The 25,684-nt window shown below is 49.9% G+C and overlaps 2 protein-coding genes and 1 non-coding gene across 9 annotated transcripts in view; 1 reads left to right on the forward strand and 2 right to left on the reverse strand.

Moving 5' to 3' along the window:
* Positions 1 to 5,682: 5,682 nt before the first annotated feature.
* Positions 5,683 to 25,262, forward strand: DYNC2I2 (dynein 2 intermediate chain 2). Its single transcript, XM_065928336.1, has 9 exons — positions 5,683 to 5,868; positions 13,693 to 13,941; positions 21,746 to 21,855; positions 22,373 to 22,530; positions 23,014 to 23,123; positions 23,602 to 23,769; positions 23,982 to 24,214; positions 24,519 to 24,676; positions 24,881 to 25,262. Exons 1-9 carry the CDS (start codon positions 5,683 to 5,685, stop codon positions 25,117 to 25,119), a joined length of 1,611 nt encoding a protein of 536 aa, XP_065784408.1. The 3' UTR covers positions 25,120 to 25,262.
* Positions 20,021 to 20,127, reverse strand: LOC136165619 (U6 spliceosomal RNA). The gene has a single exon (XR_010662626.1). It is a non-coding gene; the product is annotated as a U6 spliceosomal RNA (small nuclear RNA).
* SPTAN1 (spectrin alpha, non-erythrocytic 1) overlaps positions 25,183 to 25,684 on the reverse strand; it is a 59,502-nt gene continuing 59,000 nt past the window's right edge. For all 7 annotated transcript variants that reach the window (XM_065928332.1, XM_065928331.1, XM_065928330.1 and 4 more), the window contains one exon: positions 25,183 to 25,658. In XM_065928332.1, coding sequence (XP_065784404.1) covers positions 25,533 to 25,658 — 126 coding nt within the window. In that variant the 3' untranslated portion in view covers positions 25,183 to 25,532. The remainder of the gene's footprint in view (positions 25,659 to 25,684) is intronic.

A 25,684-nucleotide genomic window follows, 5' to 3' on the forward strand; every position in this document is an offset into this window, starting at 1 on the left:
CAAGCTGTTCTTCTTTCACTGATACCACTTTTACTTTAAATAGTTCTGGAATTCTTCTTGAATAAGTGACTCTTAAATTTCAGAGCACAAAAGAATGACCTGGGAAATCCCAGAGCCCAGCTTAAAGATAAAGAATTAGTAGCGCTTTCCTGGTCTAAGGGAATCTGGTTGTTCACAATTCGTTCTGCAGCCAAGCATCTTATTAAAGTATCGAAATCAAATTAAGTCACTCCCTTGCTAAAAATCCGTCACTGGTTTCCTGGTGATCTAGTGATAAAGTCCAAACCTCATGTCCCTTTAGCATCTTCATGACCTGGTCCCTGTCCACCTGCAGCATCAAGGCACCAGGTTCTCCATCGCCCTGGAGACTTCTGCACAGAGCTCTTTCTTCTGCTTGGAAGACTCCCTCCCTCTTTCTTTTTCCACCCCACCTCCCTCTTTCTACTCCTATTTTCACCTTCAAGTTGTCATTGCCACACTGACTTCTTTTTCTTCAGACCTTGGCCTAGAAGCCCTCTCCTCCCAAAGGTTCCTTCTGATCCCAAACTGCAGAGGCCCTCTGCTGGTCACACATCCCTGGCCATCACCCAGAGTGGGTGCAGGGTTTTATTATATGATCGTCTCTCTCGTGCTGTAAGCTTGTAGAGGGCAGAAACCATCGCAGTCCTCAGAAACTAGCATGGTGCCCAGCACATAATTGGTGTCAACTTGGTGAAAGACGGCACTTATTTAGATGACTAATTGTGTGTGTGTGTGTATGTGTGTGTGTGTGTGTGTGTGTGTGCACTGAGAACCTACACTGTAACACAGGACCAATCTTTCCCATCCTTTACGGACCAGTCTCCCTCTGTGTGGTCTCTTTGATCCGTTATGGTTTGATGGTAATAATAATGCTAATAATTAAAGAGTACTGATAAATACTGATAACATACTAGGCACTGCTTGGTGTGCTTGCTTTCCAAGTGTTAACTTATCCAGTCCTATTTCAACCCAATGGGATAGGCCTAGCATCTCAATTTCATAAATAAGAAAATTGAGGCATGGAGTGGTTTAAAGAAAGAAGCATAGACCCGCCTAAAGAAAGGATCAGGCAGTTCTGGGTTTTAGTCCAACCTTCACTTCACCAGCTATGCATGACTGTGGGTAAGTCACAAAGGTCTCTGAGCCTTCATTCTTCCCCATATCTGTGAAATATGGATTGTAACAATACCTGGTCTATGAGGATGTTGTGAGAATTTATGCAAACTTCTTGCAGTGCATGTTGAGAATGCCATACTCCAGGAGGTGTTATGATTATATAATTAGTTGTTTCATCCTTGGAGCATGGTATAGACACTCAAAATTTGAGTTGTTTTACTAAAAAGAACTGAAAGTTCCTAAAATAATTGCCACCAAGGTTTTAAAGTGGGGATGGCTTCTTTTTTGAGTTTTTGCCTCCTTGAATGTATTTTTTTTTTTTCCCCTTCTCTTTCCTTGAATGTATTTAAACATTCTCTGAACAGACAAGGTTCCCTTGTGGCTCAGACAGTAAAGCCTACAATGAAACCTGGGGTTTGATCCCTGGGTTGGGAAGATTCTCTGGAGAAGGAAATGCCAACCCACTCCAGTACTCTTGCCTGGGAAATCCTATGGTTGGAGGACCATGGTAGGCTACAGTCCACAGGGTCACAAAGAGTTGGACATGACTGAGCGACTTCACTTCCGAACACACAGTTATTGAAATTTTATTTTCCACACCGAGAAGTAGAGGTAGGAAGCAAGAGGCTTCCTAGAAATAACCTGACAGGCAGGGTGAGGCCTGGTGATTTAGGAGGCTTCCCACGTGGAGCTAGTGGTAAAGAATCTGCCTGCCAGTGCAGGAGACATAAGAGACGTGGGGTTCGATCCATGGGTGGCAAAGATCCCATGGAGGAGGGCATGGCAACCCACTCTAGTATTCTTGCCTGGAGAATCCCATGGGCAGAGGAACCTGGCAGGCTACAGTCCATAGGGTCTCAAAAAGTCAGACTCGACTGAAGCTACTTAGCACACACTGTCTTCAGGAATTCCCTGCTGGTCCGGTGGGTAGGACGCCATGTTTCCACTGCTGATCCCTGTTTGAGGAACAAAGATCACCAAAGCTGCATGGTACTGTCAAGAAAAAAAAGGAGTGGGAGGCTCTGTCCTATGTATAAGGCTGGAAACGGTTCTTACTGATGGTTAGACATTCATTCAGTTAGTTTTTACTGTGTGTGCCAGGCACTGTGCTGGGCTCTGGGGACAGCTATGGTCCCCATGATGGGGGAGCTGACCTACTGGAGCAAAGACATGCATTAGTACCTAGTTACTAAATTACAGTTTTGAGGAGTGCTCCAGAGTGGAGAAGCTCAGTCCCGGGAGAGTCAACAATGGGCTTGGGATCTGATCCTGAGGTAAATAGGGGAGCAGGAAGGAGTGCTCCAGGTGAAGGGAAGGGACAGGGAGGCAGAGGTCGGTGGAGGAGTTTGAATGGCTGTCAGGGTAACAGGGAGAGAGCCTGTGGCTTCAGGATGGGGAAAGGGGGCAGAGAAACAGTGCAGGTATCCCTGCCGTCCCACAATTCCTTCTTCTCCCTTCCTCCTCCAGTGAGTCCTGCTCTTCATTTGCGTACCCTCCTGTCTAGCACATAAGCCTGCTCAAGACTCTCTCATCTTGGAAATGTTCCCCCAACTTGAAACAGGAGAGAAGGGGGCAGGGCACAACTTCTGAAAGAATGACATCACCCCAGGACAAAACATAAACCATTAGAATCAAATGGGTCCAAGATGGCAGACCTTGGTCCTCAGTCAGCAAGCTAAAGGACACACCCAGAGGTGCCATGACAGTTTCAAGGCACTGTCAAAAGACCAAAAAGTGGGCGGTGGCCCAATTCCTGGAAATCTCCACCCCTTCCCCCCAATAGTTGGAATATTCCTTCCACTCATTAGCCTATGAAATTAAACCATAGAAATTAACCACGCCACATTTCGAGGCCTCTGTATTCACCCTCTGCAACGGCCCATACTTTGTCTGCACAGTGTGTTTCTCTCTGAATGAATCCACTTCTTACCTATCACTTTTTCTCTCACTGAATTCTCTCTGAGATGAGACATCAAGAACCTGAGTTTCATTAGGTCCTGAGACCAGGTCTGTGATCTCAGTTGGAAGACTGTGGGATTTGGGCTCAGTTTGAGTTTCAGCACGTGGGTTCAAGTCCCAGTCTGAGGTAAATGGTTTCAAACTATCCTGCTCATTAAAGATATAATATTCTCACAAGCACAGCTAAGCGTTTGTCTGTTCATTCATTCTCTCTTTTCTTTTCACAAATAAACCACATAAAACTTTAACCCTACAAAGAGAGAAAAACTTTAATTACCCAGAGGCAACTGTTATCAATATTTGAATCTATAGCTCTGGGTTTTGTTAGAAACATATTGTTATAAAACCAGGATGTGTGCTAAGTCACTTCTCTGTGTGACCCTATGAACTGTATCCCTCTGTCCATCGGATTCTCCAGGCAAGAATACTGGAGCAGGTTGCCAATTCCTTCTCCAGGGGATCTTCCTAACCCAGGGATCAAACCTGTTTCTTTTATGTCTAATACATTGGCTGGCTGTTCTTTACTGCCACCACCTGGAAACAATGTATATAAATTGCATTTTATAAGAGCCTTATTATGCTGCAAACCTTTTGCCACATTTAAAGAGCAGTAACACTCTTGATGGCCTCCTGAGCCTATATTCTGCCTAGCACACTTAACCAATGGCTCACTGTCCATTCTTTCTCAATATTTAGTGAATACCTGTTGTGTGCCATGAATTTGCTTGGAAATTTAGGCTGGCTGCAGGATCTTGCTAATTATTCTACTGTGAATGAATAATTGCTGAATATCCTTGGCTCTCAACATTTGTGTGAATCTGTAACTGTTAATTCAAGAAAAATTACCAGAAGTAGGATTTCTAGATTAAAGAGGAGGCACACCTAAAGGTCAAATTACCCTCCAATTAGGTTTTACTAATTTACTCATACCTACATCCTATGTTGAACTTCCCAATAATGTCCATTACCTTCTCTACTTTCTCCATACCTAAACCCTCTACAGGCTGGTTTTTGTTCCCACTACTCTACTGAAGTTGTTTGGGGTGTTTAATACCTTGGGCCACCCTTCTTTTCTTCTTAAAAATATTTTATTTATTTATCTGACTGCACCGGGTCTTAGTTGTGGCATGTGGGATCTTTTTTTTTTTTTTTTTTCCCCATTTTGTGTGGCATCTTATAGTTGTGGCATGTGGGACCTAGTTCCCTGACCAGGGATCAAACCCTGGTTCCCTGTAGTGGGAGCACAGAGTCTTAGCCACTGGACCACCAGGCAAGTCCCACCCTCCTCTTCTTGAAATAGTCTCCTTCCTTACTAAGATAAAGTAGGTTCTACTAGCATCAACCTTATTATATTTATTTTTGTAGCTGGGAAACCAAGGTGCAGAGAGGAGCCAAGTCTGAAAACAGGACATAGCAGTGTTTAGTCTTCATAGCCAAGCCTCCTGACCCTCATAGCCTTGAGTTTCTTTTTGAATGTGAGTTTTGCATCCTTGGTGATGCTTGCAAACTTTTCTAGTGTTAACAGGGCCTTACAAGGGGAGTTTTTGTCTGATTCTTTCCTTCCAGGAAGAAATTTCTATTGCATTCTGTCTTTCCAGTGTCGCTAATCCAATCGGGCCTCACGGCCTTGACTTGAACTGAGTCCTAACGAGGTTTAGAGGACTCAGTCGTGAGGCGGTGCAGAGGAGCCTCTGATTGGGCGGGTTTCCATCACTCTGAGAGTTCAGGGATAGGAAGAAAGCAGCCCAGAGGACCTGGCCAGAGGATTCTTGTCAAGAAGCTCAGAACCGGGTCTTGGGGCAAGCAAGAGTCTGTGGGGTCTTGGAGAAATGTGATGTGGCCTTTATGGGTGAACTGGGGAAATTATTTTTTTGGACAATCAGCACCCTCAAGCGACATATAACATTTGATTTCTCATAAAGTTATTTTAAGGATTTATCAAGATCAACATATACGGTAGACACTCAATAATTGGTAGTTGTTCGAGTCTTTAACTTCGGTTTAACAAGCATTTTTTCTACATTCTACTTCATTTGGGCCTTCCAACTACTCAACCACACTCTGGATCCATATATGGATATTTAAAATCTCCATTTTATTGAGGCAGAAACCGAGGCTCAGAGAGCGAGGACTTGGCTTCGAGGTGGCCGGCAACTGGGGCTCTTCTGGAGAGCTCGGCTACTCCGCCAGCTCGGCAGCCCCAGGCCCCACAACTCTAAAGCCCGTCGCGGCCGCAGCCTCCCGCCCTCCCTTCTGCGCCGGGCCGCTCGGCGCCATCTTTGAACTTGGCACGGGTGCCTCGCTTCCGTACTTCCCTCCCCTCCCAGAGTAGCCGCGAAAGCCCCAAGCGTGCTCCCTCTGCGGTTGGAGAATCCCAAAACTGGCAGTGGTTGTCGCATCATGGGAAAAGAATAGTTTATCTCTTCTTCTCGGGTGTTGGAGCGTGCGCTCTGACAAACTCAAAAATGGCGCCGATAGCCTCACTGCCCCAGCCTTCCGCTCTGGAGGCGCGGGGGCGAAGGTCACGGCGGACTGCGTCGGCGCGAGGCGGGGAGGTGGGGGGGTGGGGCCGGCGGAGCCGTCTCCATGGCAACCAGCGCGCAACCCGGGCTGCTCGGCCTGGCGGGAAGCGCGGGAGGTGAGGCGCTGGCGACTAACGGGACTGCGAGCGCCGAGGGCCCCGAGCGGCCTGGGCCGCTTCAGGACGAGACCCTGGGCGTGGTGTCCGTGCCCTCGCAGTGGAGGGGCGTCCAGGGCATCCGCGGGGAGACGGTGAGGGCGCGGCGCGCCTCGGGGTGACCCGGGCGGGAGGGCGAGGGACGTCGCGCGGCAGCTGGGCCAGGTTATTTTTGTATTTTAACCCACAGAAACTAACCCTAGTTAGTTTCTCGCGTCTCAATTTCCCTAGTCTTTGAGTAGCAACCAAAAGGGTTTTTAAAGGCTCTAAAGACTACAGGTTTTGAAGGATTTTGCGTGACCTGCAGTTTTTAGGCATCTCAAACTAACTTTTACTTAAAAAAAAAAAAAAAAAAAGACCAAACTGCATGTTAAGGTCGAGATACACACGTTTTCTAGTACGTCGTTTAATCCAAAGCACACAGACGAGGTTGTCTGAACCGAGGGCAGGGCTTCCGGGTGCCAGGGCTCCTGAGGGATCTGTGTGTGTGGACTTTGAGCACTGCTGTGTCCCTGGGGATTCCTCAGTCATCAGTGGGTGAGCTCCCTCCTGGAGGTTATATGGGGCGCTTGTCTGCAGTGGACAGAAAGTAAACAGTGCAGGTAAGAAGTAAACATACAGTGTGTTAGAGGTGAATAGTGCCATAGACGAAAGAAAAAGGGTGAGGGATTAGAAAGATTGGGTTGGGGAGTGAAAGGGTTGTTTGCAGGGTGGTTGCACCCTCATTGAGAGGGTGGTGTTCCAGCAAAGACTTGGAGCAGTGAGAGTTGCTGCTGCTAAGTCGCTTCAGTCGTGTCCGACTCTGTGCGACCCCTTAGACGGCAGCCCACCAGGCTCCCCTGTCCCTGGGATTCTCCAGGCAAGAACACTGGAGTGGGCCGCCATTTCCTTCTCCGGTGCATGAAAGTCAAGTCGCTCAGTCGTGTCCGACTCTTCACGACCCCATGGACTACAGCCTGCCAGGCTCCTCTGCCCATGGGATTTTCCAGGCAAGAAGAGTACTGGAGTGGGTTGCCAATGCCTTCTCCGCAGTGAGAGTTAGTCAAGGTTATTTGAGGTAGAACAGCTCAGGGAGTGCAAAGTGCAAGTGCAAAGGTCCTGCGGTCGAAGCAAAGCTGGTGTGTGTGAGGAGGCAGGTGGGGCTGGAGAGGAATGAGAAGGCAAGGATGGTCACAGGTGAGGTCAGAGAGGGTAAGGAGAGGCAGAGCAAGTATAGGGCTTGCAGGTCATTTTAAGGATGTTAGCTTTCCCTCAGTGAAAATGACCATTGGAAGGGAGTTGCATGTTTCCCACAGAGGAAATTGAGGCTTTGCTTTCTACACAGATGAGAGGTCCTGCAGAAAACAATTTCCTCACCAACACCAGTATCAGTGAGATTTCCATGAAGTCATACCCTCTCTCCTCTTTAAATTTTTAAAATTTTATTTTTGGCCATACCACACAGCATGTGGGATCACAACCTGAGCCCCCTACAGTAGAGGCTCGGAGTCTTAAAAACACTGGAACACCAGGGAATCCTTAAAGTCGTAACTCCTGATTAACTCTTCAGGATGAAATGGTTGGATGGCATCACAGACTCAATGGATATGAGTTTGAGCAAGCTCAGGGAGTTGGTGCGGAGAAGGCAATGGCACCCCACTCCAGTACTCTTGCCTGGAAAATCCCATGGACGGAGGAGCCTGGTAAGCTGCAGTCCATGAGGTCGCGAAGAGTTGGACACGACTGAGCAACTTCACTTTCACTTTTCACTTTCATGCATTGGAGAAGGAAATGGCAACCCACTCCAGTGTTCTTGCCTGGAGAATCCCAGGGATGGGGGTGCCTGGTGGGCTGCCATCTATGGGGTCGCACAGAGTCGGACACGACTGAAGCGACTTAGCAGCAGCAGCAGCAAGGAGTTGGTGATGGACAGGGAAGCCTGGCATGCTGCAGTCCATGGGGTCTCGAAGAGTCGGACCGACTGAACGACTGAACTGAACTTGAGGACAAGTTTCTTGCCTCAGACCAACAGTCTGCAGGTCTCAAGCCAGATTTGATCTGGCTTCAGAGCACTTCCCACTTCATCATACTGGATAGAAACGATTCTAATTAAAAAGCAAAGGCAGGACTTCCCCAGTGCCCCAGTGGTTAAGACTCCTTGCTTCCAATGCAGGGGGCATGGGTTTGATCCTTGATCAGGGAAGTTCCACATGCTGTGTGGCACGGCAAAAAAAAAAAAGCAAAGGTAGTGGATATTTTAGTTATTTCTGTTCATCTTTATTGAAGGTAAAAAGAGTGAGATTGAGGCGTATTTTCTTGTACCTATAATTTGAACCAGTAGGGCTCCAAGAACTGATTCTAATACTTGAGGTGTAAAAGCTTTCATCTTAGGTGGTTCACTTAAATCAGTCTCTGCTGTTTTATTGAAGAATGTTATGTGTCAGTCTCTGCTGTTTTATTTAAGTATGTGTGTGAAAGTCACTCAGTCGTGTCCTACTCTTTGTGACCCCATTGACTATACAGTCCATGGCATTCTCTAGGCCAGATTATTGGAGTGGCTAGCCTTTCCCCTCTTCAGGGGACCTTCCCAACCCAGGGGTTGAACCCAGGTCTCCCACATTGCGGGCGGATTCTTTACCGGCTGAGCCACAAGGAAAGCCCAAGAATACTGGAGTGGGTAGCCTATCCCTTCTCCAGCGGATCTTCCTGACCAAGGAATTGAACAGGGGTCTCCTGCATTGCTAGCGGATTCTTTACCAACTGATCTATCAGGGAAGCTCGTTTTATTGAAGGGGATTCTTAATTAAGTTGTAAGAGTGTTGGGAGTTCCCTGGTGGTCCAGTGGTTAAGACTCTGCCTTTTCACTGCAGAGGATGTGGACTTGATCCCTGGTCAGGGAGCTAAGATTCTGCAACCTGCCTGGCATGGCCAAAAAAAAAAAGATTCTAAGACTGTTGAAGGGGTTCAAAGAAAGAGTTAATTTTCCAGATTAACTTGTTTCTCTTTATAAAAGCTTCTTTGTCCAAAATTTACTTGTTTAACTTATTTATTTAAAATATTTATTAAAAAAATATATTTATTAATTTGGACGTGCCGGATCTTAGCTGTGGCACGCCAGATGTTGTTTAGTTATGACATGCGAACTCTAGTTGTGGCATGTGGAATCTAGTTCCCTGACCAGGGATTGAACCTGAGCACCCTGCACTGGGAGCTCGGAGAGAAGGACCACCAGGGAAGTCCTTGTATCCAAAATTTAGGAAAAAATCTGGATGAGGAAAAATTGGAAATAAAAACTGCCCCATAGTCTCATTTTCCACCAATTTGGTTTATACCTGCTCCCTCTCTCTTTTGTCTGTTTTCCTCCACTTTTTTTCTTTTTAAATGAAATCACACTGTGCATAATATTTTGTAGACCTACTTTTTCACTCACTACGCCCTGAACATCCTTTAAAAAATTTTTTTTATAACTTCATTTTATTTAACCAGTCCTTTTTGATGAACTGTTTCCAATTTTTCTCTTATCAGAACCCTGTGATGAGTGTTTTAGCTAAATTTTTAAGTTTATGGTTTTTTTTTTAAGTTTATGTTCTAATTGAAGGTTAATTGCTTTACAAAATTAATTGCTTACAGAATATTTGCTGTCAAATATCTTTTAAAAATCAGCCATAGGTACACCCATGTCCCCTCCCTCCTTAACCTCCCTCCCATCTCCCTTCCCATCCCACCCTTTTAGATTGTTACAGAGGCCCTTAGCCTAATTTTATATGCAGCTTCTTAATTTTTTTTGGTAAGTTCTTTTGGAAAAGCCAAACATTGTTCTTTGCTTGGCCCATATAGTGATGCAATATTGGAGTGCAATTTTATGTTCCAGTGATGGATTTTTTGTTGTCGTTGTTGAAGTATTAGTGATCTTTGGCTTGATTTAACTTTTCTTGCTTTATCTCTATTTATTCACAGGGTCCTTGACTTTGGGTTCAGACCAGGCTTTGAGTGCATGGGGACACTTTGGGGACTTGACCTTGGACCAGTCAAGTGATCTGCAAAGTGGGTCTTGTTAGAATACTTAAATGTGGAATTAAATGAGATTGCTAATAAGAAAACAGTTTGAGACTGACCCCCAGTTCTGTTCAGGTTTGGGGGGGTCTCGTGTCTAAGTATTTGAGATGAAGGGCTCCTAATTGCTTCAATCCTGGTCTCTGCTTTTTTGAACTTGGCCAACACTGGAATGCCCTGGAGACTCTTAAAAAATATGAATATCTGGTCCCTACTTCCAGGGATTCTGGTTTAATTGGTATGTGGTATGACCTGGGAATCTGAATTTATAAAAACTCCTCAGGTTATTGTCATAACATGAGTGGCAAAACTTGAGGACCATTAATTTAACCCACCCTCCTTTCCAGCAGTGTTACCTTTCTGAAGCCTGTTTGAATCCTGTCAGAATGTAGAGTGGGGGACTTCCCTGGTGGTCCAGTGATTAAGACTCTGTTGTTCCAGTGCAGGGGGCACGGGTTCAATGTGTGGTCAGGGAACTAAGATCCCAGATGCCGCAGGGTGAAAAAAAAAAAAAAGAATATAGAGTGCATTCTTTTCTTGTGGTAAGATACATACACATTTTACCATATTAAATTGTACAGTTCAGTGGTGTTAGATACCTTCACAACATACAGCCATCACTGCCATCTAGTTCTGGAACTTTCTATCAGCAGATGCATTCACTTTGGGCATTCAGGTCTGTCTGGACTCTGAGCTCCCAGAGGGCAGGGAGTGGGTCTTGTGTACTTTTGCGTCTCCCAGAGGCCTCCGGGAAATACTGAATGGAATCCTTTTCTTGTGTCCTGTCATCCACAGCCTAATTCTGCTGAATTTCTCCCCTCCTGCTTTGAGTTAAACTTGCCTACCTGTCGCCTCCTACCTCTTCCTGCACCTGGGGCTGCTTCCTCGCCTTTGTGGGTTCTGTAGCAGATGACACCCCCTGCTGGAGGGGTTTGTTTTTAACCTGAGGTTTGGCCTCTCACAAGTTTTCGGGCATTAGATTTGTGGTTCTCAACCTTTTGGAGTTTGCTAATAGTTTTGATACTAAAGTGTTCTTTTTTTTCCCAAGACACATGTGAAGACACCACCAGAGTAGCCGAGTGGCCGGCAATAATTATAAGTCAAAGGTGTTGTGGCATAACAGGGCCTCCCAGCTTTGGTGAAAATGTTGATCATTTGTGTTCATTGGTTAACTCTCAGCTTCAGGTCATCCTTTGAGTAACTGTTTGCTACTCTGCTATACGGCCTTCCCTCATAGCTCAGTTGGTAAAGAATCTGCCTGCAGTGCAGGAGACCTGGGTTTAATTCCTGGGTTGGGAAGATTCTCTGGAGGCGGAAATGGCAACCCACTCCAGTATTCTGGCTTGGAGAATCCCATGGACAGAGGATCCTGGTATGGGGTCCCAAGAGTTGGACACGACTTAGCGACTAAACCCCCACCACCCTGATATATTTGAGGCAAGGTCAAATGAACAGGAGATCATACCCTGAAGTACTTTGATATTGGCTCTGGGTTCAGTTACTCTCATACTCTTGGAGGTCTCACATGAGTGAGACAGGAGACAATGTAAATTTCCACGTTGCATCACAAAATCCACTCAACTTTTTTTGTTTTCTTTTTTGGCTGTGCTCTGAGGCTTGCAGGACCTTAGTCCCCTGACCAGGAATGGAACCCAGGCCCCAGCAGCGATAGCGCCAAGTCCTGACTACTGGCCACCAGGGAATTCCCATCAGTTTTGTTTATTTATTAAATTTTGACTGTGCTGGGTCTTGGTTGCTGCTCGCGGGCTTTCTCTGGTAGAGGTGAGCAGGGGCCACTCTCTCGTTGTGAAGCACGGCCTTCTCATTGCAGTGGCTTCTGTTGTGGAGCGTGGGTTCCAGGCTCGTGGGCTTCAGTCGTGGCTGTGCGTGAGCTCAGTAGTTGTGGTGGGCTTAATTGCCCGAGGCAGGTGGGATCTTCCCCGGTCAGGGGTTGAACCGGCGTTCCCTGCTCTGAGTGGTGGATTCTTAACCATTAGACCACCAGGGAGTTCCTGTCGACATTGTATCCGAGATATTCCCTTGGTCCAGTCTCTGCTCGTTAGCATCGGGAGTCTCACAGCGTATCCCGTTTTGTTGGCGTGCTGATAAAGAGCTGCTGAGCTAGGTCAGGAACCATCTCAGCTCCCATCAAGCCCAGGTGTTGTCAGGCGTGTGTGCGGGACTCAGAGAGGGAAGGACATGGAAGGGAGGGCCGGGAAGGGGGACTTCTGGGAGCCGTGTTCACACTGGCGGCGTTTCTCAGCTCCTGACGAGGAGCCCTGTCTCACCCTATCCTCCCCAGCGGCCCTCCTGTGGGGCCAGCCCCCTTCCTTTGGGCTCTGTTAACACTCACCTGGTGCTTAAGAAGCCCAAACGGGGGAGAATGGGGGCCCGGGCCCCATCCCTGTCCTGTAGGTGCAGGTGCCTGGTAAGCAGCCACATGAGGAGAGCCTCTCGTGGGTGACAGGAATCTCAGTCGTGTAGGAGCCCTCACTGGTAAAAGTTGTTCGTGTCCTCCAGAAAGGGAGGAGGCTGCGTCTCCTTCCCTGATGTGATGTCTGTCCCTCTGCCCAGCTAAACAGGGGACAAGGAACAGGAGATGGGTGGCAGGGTGGAGGGAAGTGGGAGCTGGGGAGCAGGCTGCCTCCTGCCAAGCAGCTCCCCGCAGACACACATGTGTCCTGATCACGGGACACCTTGGAAGGTACCCCGCTGGAGAGGGCTGCGGTCAAGGGAGGGAGAAGAGGGGTGTTCTGCTACCCCAGGTGAAACCCAGGTCCTCAGATTCAAGTGTTGGGGGGACGACATGAGCGCTCTTTGCACCTGGAGGGCAGAGGTGATGGGCTCTGGGCCCTGGGGTGTGGCCACCGGAAGCATACAGATGGGATCTGAGTGCCCGCCCCATGGCGTCACCTGGGGGCTTGTTAGCAAAGACCCCATCCTAGACCAGTGAACCAGAAGCTCTGTGGATGGGGAGGAGGCGGCAGTTTGTCCCTTAGCCAGCGTCCTGGTGGTTCTATGACCCTGCTCGGGGAGGCCACCCATCTAGCGTGGTCTCTGAGGTCCTTTTCCACTCTGGAGTCAGGGGTGCAGCTCAGGTGTGTTGGGAGGGTGAAATGAGGGGCTGTGTGCTCCGTATGAACTGGTGGTGGTCATTGCCCAGGGGAGTGAGGGGGCTCGGCCTTCAGCCACAGTGTCCCGGACCTCTGTCCGTTCTCTGTGTCCTTCTGTATTTCCTCAATTTAGAACACATCTCTTCAACCTCTGTTTTAACAGGTATTAAAAGGGGTGTGTCTCACAGCTGATATGTATACTTAATACAGTTTCCTCCTGAAGAGCTGTTACTAAATAATTGGTATGTTTTATAATCAATAGTCAAGGACATCTATTAATAGAAGGTGTATATATATTTAATTTCTTTTTATTTGGCTGTGCTGGGTCTTTGTGGCACATGAACTCTTCTTTGGGGCATGTGGGATCTAGTTCCCTGAACAGGAATCCAACCTGGGGCTGCCTGCCTTGGGGGTGCGGAGTCTTAGCCACTGGATCACCAGGAGGTCCCTAGGAGGTATATTTTTAATAAGAAAGTGACTTTCTTCTACTCATGATCTTGACGTTTTCCCACTACCTTTTGACACCACGTGAGTGGGTTTCTCTGGCTGGTCAGGATTACTCCCTGTGGGTCATCTTCACCCACACCACACCGTTTGGGTTCCTCCCAAGAAAGATGGGCTAGTTACTAGAGGAAGGGGACGGACGTCAGGCAGACAGAGTGAGCAGTGGTCCTTTTGCCCAAAGATAAACCAGCTGTGGGCGGGAGAGTGCCTGGGCAGGTGGTGCTGTGAGGAGAGCTGGCTGGTGACTGTGTTTCGAATCTCCTTCTCCAGAAAAGTTGCCAGACGGCCAGCATTGCCACCGCTGAAGCATCCGTGCAGGCCCGGAAGCATGTGGATGCTGAGGTGCAGACCGAGGTCCCCGAGCCAGTCAGCCTGCCGTCTGTGCCTCGGTACAATGGCCCCCGGCTTGCGGCCTTTCTCCGGAAAGTGGAGGCCATGGTTACCCGAGAGCTGAACAAGAATTGGCAGAGCCATGCGTTCGACGGCTTCGAGGTGAACTGGGCCGAGCAGCAGCAGACGGTAGGGATGGGCTGGTACAGGCCTGGGATGCCTGGGTTGGGGCTTTAGCTCATCTTAAGTCCTTCTTTCGTGCCACACAATAACAGCGTATATGCTAAGTCACTTCAGTCGTGTCTGACTCTTTTCGACCCTATAGATTATAGCTTGCCAAGCTCCCCTGTCCATGGGATTCTCCAGGCAAGAGTACTGGAGTGGGTTCCATACCCTCCTCCAGGGGATCTTCCCCACCCAGAGATCGAACTAGCATCTCCTGCACTAGCAGACAGGTTCTTCACCAGTAATGCCACCTGGGAAGCCCCGGCCCATCAAATAAATAGGAACACCAATAACAATCATAACAGCATTCACCAAGCTCTAAATAAGAGCTTGCCAGACACTAAGCTAAGAGGTCACTAGGCCTTGCCTGCTGCCCTTGAGGGTGGTGCCTTGTTATTTCCATTTACTGCTAGTAGGCGGTAGAGGCAGGGTTTGAGCTTGGACAGTCTGACTCTGGGTCTTATTTTCCTGACCACTCAGCTGTGTTTCCTCAGGCACGCTCTGTGCCAACTCATCTGTCCCTCTGGACGGCCTGGTGAGATAGTTCTTTCCTGATCTCCATCTTATTAGTTTTTGTCCACGCTGGTTCCCTGACCAGGAGTCTAACTCGGGGCCCTTGGCAGCGAAAGGGCAGGACTGCCAGGGAATTCCTACGATCTCCATGTCGTAGAGGAGATTCAGAGAGGCTAAGGGACGTGTCCGCGGTCACACAGCCGTGCTGGCTGAGCTGGGGTGTGAGGCCCAGTCGCTCTGGTTTCCCTGTTGCACTCTAGTGACTTCTGCATCGCCAAGCCTTTTCTGGTCTCGAGGCAGAGCTCAGAGCAGTCATCCTGTAAACACAAATGTCCATTGGAGTCACCGCTTTGAGATCAGAAGCCTCTGAACAAGGCGGGCCCTTGACTTTTGCTCCACCCTGGTGTTACCTGTGGACAGGCTGCTGACTGGGCAGTAAAGGCTTTTCTTATGCATTGTTTTCTTCCTGGAGAAATGGAGATGAGTAGCTCCGTATTCCGAGGTCATAGCCCTTCTCTCCCGGCCTTTCTCTTCTGTCTGTTTCTGGATATATAGCCGCCCTGTTCCCACTAAATCATTGATAGGTTTGGGAGAGTGGATTTGTTCGAGAGAAGTCCTCAGAATCCCTCTGAAAAACAGTTGCCAAGGCCACAAGGAAGTGTGGAGTCGTTGTTATCTTTTTAAGTGGAGCACAAGAAGGTCATCAACGTTAAAATCCAGGCTCAGCAGCCCCCTTTTACAGTTGCATTCAAAGAGGGTGAGCTGTTGGTTTTTTGTTTGTTGGGTTTTTTTTTTTGTATGTGTCTGAGGCTTAGTCGCAGCAGGTGGGATCAGTTCCCTGACCAGGGATCAAACCCAGATCCCCTGCATTGGGAGCACAGAGTCTTAGCCACTGGCCCACCAGGGAATTCCCAAGGGCTTGTTCTTAATTGTTAAGGCGTTTCCACCTTTCTGTGCATTAGTTTATTCCTTTCTCCCCCTTTAAATCCTCTTCGCAGGGCAGCAAAGGAGACGCAGACATAAAGGACAGACTTTTGGAGATAGCTGGGGGCGGAGGGGGGTGGGGTGGGAAGAGAGGGTGGGGTGATTTGAGAGGGTAACACTGAAACATTCACGTTACCATATGTCAAATAGATAGCCAGTGGGAACCCAGAGGTGCTCTGCAACAACCTAGAGGGGTGAGATGGGGGGGAAGTTTAAGAGGGAGAGGACTTCCCGGGTGGGCCAGTGGCTGCGACTCCGTGCTCCCAACGCAGGGGGCCCAGCTTCCATCCCTGATCAGGGAACTAGATCCCACAAACCACAGCTAAGATCTAGTGCAGCTAAATAAATAAAAATAAATTAAAAAAAAAGAAGAGAGACGTATGTATGCCTATGCCTGATTCATATTGATACATGGCAGAAACTGTCACAATTTTGTAGTTATCCTCCGATTAAAAATAAATCTGCAAAACAGGAAAAATAAATGCTTGTTTCTGATTACAAAAGCACTGCGTGTTCATTTTAACAAACTGAGTGACTGCAAAAATACGGAACATGTAACGTGAGTAGGAACGCTGGTTCAAAGGCCTTTCCCACGCGACGCTGACACACAGCACGCTGCTGCTCTTGTCGTCAAGAGCATCTCAGACGGAGGCGGGAAACACTGTACGCGGTGTTTGTGACCTTTCCTACTCGGCAGAGCTTTCCTGGTCCGTTCCTGTAGAGGAGGGGCCCCGGACCGCCTAGAACCTGCGTGACGTGCCGCTGAGCAGACAGGCAGCCTTCCTGGGGTCCCCGTTGGTGGACATCCCAGCACAGCTTCGCTTCTAGAAGCACATCTTCCAGAAGCAGTGAGCAGGTGGCGGCTTAGGCAGCACCCCTGGGTGACCGTGGGCGTGTGGGCCTCTCACGGCCCTGAAGTTGCTTTCCTTTTTGAGGATTGGGCAGAGGAATTCCTTTCAGATTCTGCTGCTGTATGGCAGAACTGAAGCGAATCTGTCTGTCTCATGTTGTTTTTCTTTTGCATGAATTTCATGATGGTTTCTCCCCAGTGGAATTACTGCACTGGCTGATGCTTCAGGCTGTTCTGTCTCCACTCCAGCCATCAGGGTGTTGGCCTTGACATTTCACTGCTGTCCTTGGCCATCATAGCCCCAGAGAGGCTGAGACACCGCTCTCAGTGAAGCACTGTGCCTTCACGATTCGAAAATCAGTGATGACTTGGCCAAACACTTCGGAATTAGAGATGGGGAGGAGGTCACCTAGGGGCGCCCCCTGGAACCTCTGACCTCTTTACCTTGTCCTGCCCTGGCCCTTGTTTCCACGTGTGTGGCTGACAGCGGTGAGGCGCTGTGACCAGTCTTGGGGTCTTTTCTCTTCAGAAGCAAAACCTGGTCTGTGTTGTCAGGTTGCTATGTAGACTTACCCAGTGTCCTTTTCATTTTTATTTATTTATTACCATTTTAATTTTATTTATTTAGCCATGCAGTATAGCTTGTGGGATCTCAGTTCCCCAACCAGGAGTTGAACCTGGCCCCCAGCAGTGGAAGCGTGGAGTCCTAAACACTGGAGCACCGAGGAATTCCCTATTATAATTTTTTAAAAAGTGAAGTATAGTTCGGGATTTCCGTGGTGGCCCACTGGTTAAGAATCTGTGTTTCCACTGCAGGGGATGTGGGTTGGATCCCAGGCAGGGGAACTAAGATCCCACATGCCATTTGGTGTGGCCAAAAAAAAAAAAAGAAGAAAAAATTGAAGTATAGGTAATGTTATATAGCTTCAGATGTACAGCGAAGTGATTCAAGTTTTATGTATATGTGTGTGTGTATAGTGAAAGTGTTAGTCGCTTAGTCATATCCGACTCTTTGTGACCCCATGGAGTGTAGCCTGCCAGGCTCCTCTGTCCATGGAATTCTCCAGGCAAGAATACTGGAGTGGGTTGCCATCCCCTTCTCCAGGGATCAAACCCGGGGTCTCCTGCATTGTAGGCAGATTCTTTACCATATGAGCCATCAGGGAAGCCCATGTACATATATATACTCACTTTTATATATATATTCAGTTTTATATATATGTATATAAATATATATTTTTTCTTTTTCAGATTCCTTTTCCATTATAGACTTTTGTCCTTTTTAAATTGCTACATGATGTTTCACCATAAACTCTCTTGGAGTCAGGTTTATTGAGGTATATTTTCCACACAGGTAAATTCGTGCTGTGTGCTGTGTTGGGTCTTGGCAGACACCCACCAGTGAAGGTATAGAGCAGCCCATCTTTCTGTTCCTCTGCCTTCTCATCTTTAGATTTTATTTATTTATTTTATTTATTATTTTTTTAAATGATGACTAGATTTTAATATTAAATAAGTACTGTTAATTTTTTAGGTGTGAATACAGTATGGTAGTCACACCTAAAAACGAATCCTTCATCTTGATGAGGTCCACCCTCAAATATACATGAATGGACTGATACCTTGGATTTGCTTCATAATAACCCAGGAGGAAGTGATGGGAATATAGCTGAAACAGTAGTTTCATTTGCTAACACCAGGTGATACAGTCTCTACTTTTCTTTGTAATTTTCCATAATGATAAGAATAAAAAAGGTAAACAAAAAGCATCGAAAGTGATAGAAAACCTTTTAAAAAACAGTTTTTGAAGGGCCATATGTAAACTCTAAATTAATAGAATCTAAAGTTTGCCTTGAAAATTGGATAAAATAACCCAAAGAGATGCCACAATCTCTGTTTTTAAAATTAGGTCTTTTAATCTATCTGAGTAAGTGATACAACACACATAAGAGAACCATGTTTTACTAACTTAAAAGGCAGGGAATCTTTTTTTTAAAAAACCTAACCCTTTATTCCTACCCATTTGACCTCTAAAAGGGAGGAATTTTAAAGAGCACATGATCATCCATTTGCATTTAATCTAGACACTATACCCAGACTTCCCAACTAGCTTGTATAAGTCTTAGTTTGGAGGCCAGCAACCAAGATAAGCAGCCAGAGATTCTTCCAGCAAATTTTTTACTTCAACTAGGTGTAAAAAGATTTAGAAACAGGTTCTTTTATTCCTCCCGCAAATGGTATAAAACACCCAGTTAAAAAAAATTGAAACGCAGGTATAATGCAACGGTGCTTAGTCACTCAGTCATGGCCGACTCTTTGTGACCCCGTGGACTGTGGCCTGCCAGTTCCGCTGTCCATGGGGATTCTCCAGGCAAGAAAACTGGAGTGGGTTGCCATTTCCTTCTCCATCATCTTTAGATTTTAAAGTGTACTAATCATTGCAGTTATAAATGCTGTTATGATACATAATGCTTATAGTGTATTTTTTAATATAAACTTTTATTGAATTCATAAAACGTGCATAAACACAGGCACAGATTACAAGTGTTCAGGTCCATGATTTTCACATAGTGGAAACATTGGTGGAACCAGAACCCCAAGAGTTTTTCTCATGCCCCCTCTGCCTCCTGGCCCCACCGCTTGGCTTTTGTTTTAAAATGACAGATTTGTTGAAGACTTTCCTGCTGGTCCAGGGGTGAAGACACCATGCTTCCACTGCAGGGGGCACAGGTTCAACCCCTGGTTGGGAAACTAAGATCCGAGTGGCACAACCAAAAAATTAAAAGGAAAAAAACCCCCAAAATTTATTGAGATATAGTTTACATCCCATATAATTCACCCATATAAATCATTTAAAGTGTGACGTGGGTTTTAATATATTTCCAGTAGGGGCTTCCCTGGTGGCTTAGATGGTAGACTGCCTGCAATGCGGGAGACCTGGGTTCGATCCCTGGGTTGGGACTACCCCCTGGAGGAGGGCATGGCAACCCACTCCAGCATGCTTGCCTGGAGAACCCCCATGGACAGAGGAGCCTGGGGGGCTGCAGTCCACGGGGTGGCACAGAGTCGGACACGACCGAGCGCACAAAGCACGCAGCACAGCACAGAGGTGTGTAAGCTTTGCCACAGTCCATTTTAGAATATTTTCAGTTCAGTTCAGTCTCTCAGTCGTGTCCAACCCTTTGCGACCCCATGAATCGCAGCACGCTGGGTCTCCCTGTCCGTCACCAACTCCCGGAGTTTACTCAAACTCAAGTTCATTGAGTCAGTGATGCCATCCAGCCATCTCATCCTCTGTCGTCCCCTTCTCCTGCTCCCAATCCCTCCCAGCATCAGGGTCTTTTCCGAGTCAACTCTTCGCATGAGGTGGCCAAAGGATTGGAGTTTCAATTTCAGCATCAGTCCTTCCAGTGAACACCCAGGACTGATCTCCTTTAGGATGGACTGGTTGGATCTCCTTGCAGTCCTAGGGACTCTCAAGAGTCTTCTTCAACACCACAGTTCAAAAGCATCAATTTTTTGGCGCTCAGCTTTGTTCACAGTCCAACTCTCACATCCATACATGACCACTGGAAAAACCATAGCCTTGACTAGATGGACCTTTGTTGGCAAAGTAATGTCTCTGCTTTTTATTATTATTATTATTTCTTTTTACAAATCCACACTTTTATTTATTTTCAAGAAGTTTAAATCCTCAAAAATATGGAATGTTTCACGAATTTGCGTGTCATCCTTGCGCAGGGGCCATGCTCATCTTCTCTGTATCATTCCAATTTTAGTATATGTGCTGCCGAAGCGAGCACTGTCTTTCCTTTTAATTTTTATTTATTTATTTTGTTTGTCTCTGCTTTTTAATATGCTGTCTTGGTTGGTCATAACTTTCCTTCCAAGGAGTAAGCGTCTTTTAATTTCATGGCTGCAATCACCATCTGCAGTGATTTTGGAGCCCAAAAAAATAAAGTCTGACACTGTTTCCCCTGTTACTGTGTGGATCACAATAAACTGGAAAATTTTGAAAGAGATGGAATACCAGACTACCTGACCTGCCTCTTGAGAAACCTATATGCAGGTCAGGAAGCAACAGTTAGAATTGGACATGGAACAACAAACTGGTTCCAAATAGGAAAAGGAGTACGTTAAGGCTGTCTATTGTCACCCTGCTTATTTAACTTACATGCAGAGTATATCATGAGAAACGCTGGGCTGGAAGAAGCACAAGCTGGAATCAAGACTGCTGGGAGAAATGTCAGTAACCTCAGATATGCAGATGATACCACCCTTATGGCAGAAAGTGAAGAGGAACTAAAAAGCCTCTTGATGAAAGTGAGAGAGTGAAAATGTTGGCTTAAAGCTCAACATTCAGAATATTTTCATCACCTCCCCAAAAAAGAAATTCATATCCACTAGCACTCACTCCCCATTTTCCCCACAACTCCTGGCAGCTGCTCATCCCCTTTCTGTCTTTAGATTTGTCTCTTCTGGACATCTCGCGTGATGGACTCATATAACATATGTTTATATATCTGTGTCTACTTAGCAGAATGTTGTCGAGGGTCCTTGTGTTGTAGCGTCTTTTGGGACGTCATTCCTTTCTACAGCTGAATTGTTCTCCGTGGTAGGGATATACCACACTTGTCCGACAGTCTGGACGTCTTTGGCTATCATGAATAATGCTGTGAACACTCTGTACAGGTGTGTGTCGGCGTGTTTGTTTCCAGTTCTCTTGGCTATGTCCCTCGGAGTGGAATTGCTGGTCCACGCGGTAACTTCCACAGTGCCTGCACATTCTGCATTCTCACCAGAGGTGCACAGTGCAGCTTCTGACAGAGTTTGGATTTTTTTTCCATTGGATGGTTTCTCTATTTGGGGTTACGAGGTCAAGAAGGGTGAGACTTTTCGCAGGAGTTTCGGCCTGTGGTGCAGATGAGCCCCTGGAGAGCGTACCAGCCCCTCACCGTGGCCAGCACTGCTGGCTTTCTCTTTATCTGCTGCTGGCAGCTCTAGGCTGAGCCATAGGCTGCCCGAGCTTTAAAAAAGTGTGTTGAAATACAGCTAACATGAAGTGTACTCCTGTGACCATTTTTCGCCTGTGCAGTCATGTGGCATCCAGGATACTCACATTGTTGGGCAGCCTTCACCCCGTGCCACTCCAGAAGCCAAGGCCTTGGAGATTTTGTGTGGAACAGACGTGAGTACAGGGTCCAGCTCTGACCTGGAGCCTGGCGTCCGTCTCAGTTCCCAAGGCTCTTCCTTCTGGAAGCATCCTGTTAGGGGGATTGATGGGATGAAGGCTCCACACTGTCCCCGGGCTGGGCAGTGGACTTGAATCCGACCAGAATCGGGCCCCACGCCTGTGCCTGCTTTTTGCTGCCCTGCTGGGTGGCTGTGGGACTCGAGTTGGGGATGGTCTGTCTCTTGCAGGTGACCTGCCTACATACCCTGAGCTACCCCCCAGCCCAAGGACAGGGCCTCCACGTGACTGGCGTCTCCTGGAACACCACTGGCTCTGTGGTGGCCTGCGCCTACGGCCGGTGAGTGGCAGCAGGGGTTGGTGTGGGGGATGGGAGGCCCTCAGACCTCATCTGAACCCATCTCCCTGTCGGCGCAGAGAGGGGTGGGCCCAGAGCTTGGCCTTTCTGGGAATCTTCCTTTTCAAGGCTGCCTGAGCCTTGGGTTGGCAGGAAAACGCAGGGAAGTTTCTCCCGGTGCCCAGCTATCAGCCGTGGGCTGTGAGCCCTGGGCCTGCCTCGTCTCTCCAGGGCTGCGTCAGACATGGCCAGCTTCCCGCCCCTGCCACGTGTGGCCCCGTCCCTGGTTCCTGGAGACCCTTTTCTGGGGAAAGTCATGACCTTGGGGTGCCACATAGGAGCCTCTGCCACTTGGGTACCCAGCACACTGTCTGTGTGTGATGGGGACAGAGACTCATCTGTGTCGGGGCTGTCGGGGGGGATGAGGTGGTCAGGAGATAGGAGCAAGGCGGGGTGGGGTGGCGTGGGTTGGGATGGACCTGGGCCTCGGGGCCGAGCTAGTGCTGGTGTGTCCCTGCAGGCTGGATGACGGGGACTGGAGCACGCTAAAGTCCTTCGTGTGCACCTGGAATCTGGACCGGCGAGGCCTGAACCCCCAGCAACCGTCGGCGGTGGTGGAGGTGCCCAGCGCCGTCATGTGCCTGGCCTTCCACCCCACGCAGCCGTCCCACATGGCAGGTGAGCCCGTCACCCTGTGTCGCCTCTGCTCCGCATCCCGCAGGGGGTGGCCGAGGCCAGAAGCAGGGAACACAGGGGGCCCTGGGCTCAGGAGGGGGCACTGGGCCTAGGAGGAGGAGGAGGAGGAAGAGGCAGGGCCTCAGCTGAGTCTGGGGTGGTGCGGGCCATGCAGAGGTACAGGCTGGTCAGGACATGAGGCTGGAAGAAGCAGGCAGTCTTGGGGCGCTGACCATAGTGATGTGCACGCTGGGAAGGGAGGCAGGTGAAGCTGGAGGAACGGTGGGTGCGGGCAGGGAAGAGCAGCCAGGTGGTGGGGGGCGCTTCCGGGGGGGCACCGCTGGGCTGAGCGGGTGGCCTGGGGACCAGGACTCTTCGAGGAAGTGGCCCCACGTCCTAGCGCGGAGGGTGGGAGGGGGCGGGGTGCCCGTCCCCAAAGCGGGGCTGTTGGCTGTGGGCGGCTCCCCACGCCCACTTGGCCTCCAGGTGGACTGTACAGTGGTGAGGTGCTGGTGTGGGACACGAGCCGGCCCGAGGACCCACTGCTCTGGCGCACGGGCCTGACGGACGACACGCACACGGACCCCGTGTACCAGGTCAGGGCAGCGGCCTGCTGGGCGGGGTGGGAGGTACCTCCTCTGGAGCCGGGCCTTGCCGTCCGGGCACCTGCTCCACAGCGCGGAGCAGGGGAGGGGGCACCCGCTGGCCACTGCCCGGGAAGGTCACCAGGGTGTCGGCGGTTGGCCAGCTGCCTCCGGCATCCTCGGAGCTCCTGGGCCCCGAGTCACACTCGCCCCAGAGGGACCCCCCTGGGCCTGGCCCTGCTGGCCGCCTCCATGGAGGCCCTGCCGTCCTGGTTTTCTGCTGGGACTTGGGGGGACCTGGGGGGACCTGGGAACCCTCTGGGTCTGCCCGCTGGTGGGTCAGGTGGCTCCCAGGCCTTCTCAAAAAGTCTCCCTTTTTTTTTTCCCTCCTGGAAGAGAAGGGGAAGGTCGTGTGGAGGCTGACAGCTGGCCTTGATGGGAGGCGGGGCAGGTGTCCTCTAGTGACCTGGCTCCTCTCCCGGTCCCCCAGGTGGTCTGGCTCCCAGAGCCCCGGCACAGCCGCCGCTTCCAGCTGCTGAGTGTGGCCGCTGACGGGAAGGTGCTGCTCTGGCAGGGGGTCGGGGCTGGCCGGCTGCAGCTGAGCGCGGGCTTCGCCCTGTCCGTGCAGCAGCTCCCCAGGAACACCAAGCTGAAGAAGGTACAAGGGGTGAGGCTGCCACCCCGGCCATAGGCCCACAGGCAGCCCTGGGCCGGGAGACCCCTGAGTCAGTGCGCCTTGGGGGCGGGTGGGCAGGTGGGAGTCCACGAGGGCCACGCATGTGCCCCGGGCTCCTTGGGGACGCTGAGCGGCCTCCCACCCCCAGCTCTGCCCTGCTGTTTTTTTCCTCTGCATGTTTTTTTCCTCTGCAGCCTTCCCGGGGGGAGACCGAGGTGGGTGCCACGGCGGTGGCTTTCTCCAGCTTCGACCCCAGCCTTTTCGTGCTGGGCACGGAAGGCGGCTTCCCGCTCAAGTGCTCCCTGGCAGCGGAGGAGGCTGCTGTCACGCGCATGCCCAGCTCTGTGCCCCTGCGGGCCCCGGCGCAATTCACCTTCGCCCCCCACGGCGGCCCCGTCTACTCTGTGAGCTGCTCCCCCTTCCACAGGTAGGGGGGGCTCACAGGGCCTCTGGCACAGGGAGGGCGGGGGAGTCCCACCAGGACCCACACAGAACTGCCGGACGAACCTGCCGTCTGCCCTGGGCCCGGGTCTTCCCCAGTGAGCCCCAGTACCCAGAGCTCCCGCGGTTGGCTCCAGGGAATTGGCTCCTTACTTCCAGGGGCCCCACAGGTTTGGGAGTTTAGGGAGGCCTGTCGGGAGTATGACAGCCCAGGAGGAGTCGGGCGGAAAGGCCTCAGCCGCACCTGGGCCCCCAGCGCTCACCCCCCGCCTACCCTGTGTCCCATCTAGGAATCTCTTCCTGAGCGCAGGGACGGACGGCCACGTCCACCTGTACTCCATGCTGCAGGCCCAGCCCCTGACCTCCCTGCAGCTCTCCCACAAGTACCTGTTTGCTGTGCGCTGGTCCCCGGTGCGCCCCCTGGTGTTTGCGGCTGCTTCTGGGGCAGGTGAGGCATGGACCCCAGGCTTGGATCCACTGAAGGGACATGAGCCCAGCCTGTCCCTGCAGCTGTGGGCTGGGGAGGCTGTGGGTGAGGGTGCCTTCCCTCACGTGGGATGAACTGAGTCACAGTCTTCTCTTGTCTTCGGGAACTGAAGAGGCTCAGAGGCTGTGGCTCTGGGCCTCTCTCACCCCACGACTCTCCCTGAAGGTGACGTGCAGCTGTTTGATCTCCAGAAAAGCTCCCAGAGGCCCACAGTTTCAGTCAAGCAAACCGAGGACGAAAGCCCTGTCTACTGTCTTGAGTTCAACTGCCAGCAGACTCAACTCCTGGCTGCGGGTGATGCCAAGGGCACGGTAAAGGTGTGGCAGCTGAGCAGTGAGTTCACTGAGCAAGGAGCCCGGGAGACAGAGCGCCTGGATCAGCTGGCCTCGGAGGTGGCTAGCTGAGGTGTGGGAGGCTACCTCTGGGCTGTGTGTTTCTGACGGAATCTGAATGAAGACAAGACAAGCTTTTGGGGAAGTCAAGTCATTTATTTGTTGTTTACATGAAAACAAAATTGGGGGATGGAGAACAAGAGGGAAACTGGCCAGCTGCTCAGATTTTTCTGTAGTTGGAATGGGGCAGCCAGCCGTGAGACAGGAAATGGGTCCCCGCAGCAACGTGGCAATGGCGACTGGACCTAAAGCCGGTTACTGAAGCACTGTTTTCTACTCAATCTTAAACCAAGCTAAGCAAGTTAAGGTTACACTGTAAAGCAACACTGTCTGCAGTATTTCTCTTAAGAGCACAGAAAGGAGTTGACATGCAGCAAGGCGACGGCAGGGCAGGCAGCGTGGGCCAGGCTAACCTAGAAGCAGGATCAGTTCACGAAGAGCGAGCGGGTGAACTCGACGTAGTCGAAAGCAGTGGGGAGTTCGCGGCCCTTGCCATCCACATAGGGCTTCATGTGGGAGACGCAGTAGTCGGCTTGTTCCCGAGTCAGGTTCTGGAGGGAGAGGTACACGTCAGCCG

This window comes from Muntiacus reevesi, chromosome 3, assembly GCF_963930625.1.
Source record: "Muntiacus reevesi chromosome 3, mMunRee1.1, whole genome shotgun sequence".
Classification (NCBI taxonomy): Eukaryota; Metazoa; Chordata; class Mammalia; order Artiodactyla; family Cervidae; genus Muntiacus; species Muntiacus reevesi.

What these genes read in the sequence shown, in the direction of transcription:
- DYNC2I2 (XM_065928336.1), top strand. Translation starts at nt 5,683, where the DNA reads ATGGCAACCAGCGCGCAACCCGGGCTGCTCGGCCTGGCGGGAAGCGCG. An exon ending in GGGCCGAGCAGCAGCAGACG is followed by an intron (nt 13,942 to 21,745) that starts GTAGGGATGGGC and finishes TGTCTCTTGCAG; the next exon opens with GTGACCTGCCTACATACCCT. An exon ending in ACACGGACCCCGTGTACCAG is followed by an intron (nt 23,124 to 23,601) that starts GTCAGGGCAGCG and finishes CCGGTCCCCCAG; the next exon opens with GTGGTCTGGCTCCCAGAGCC.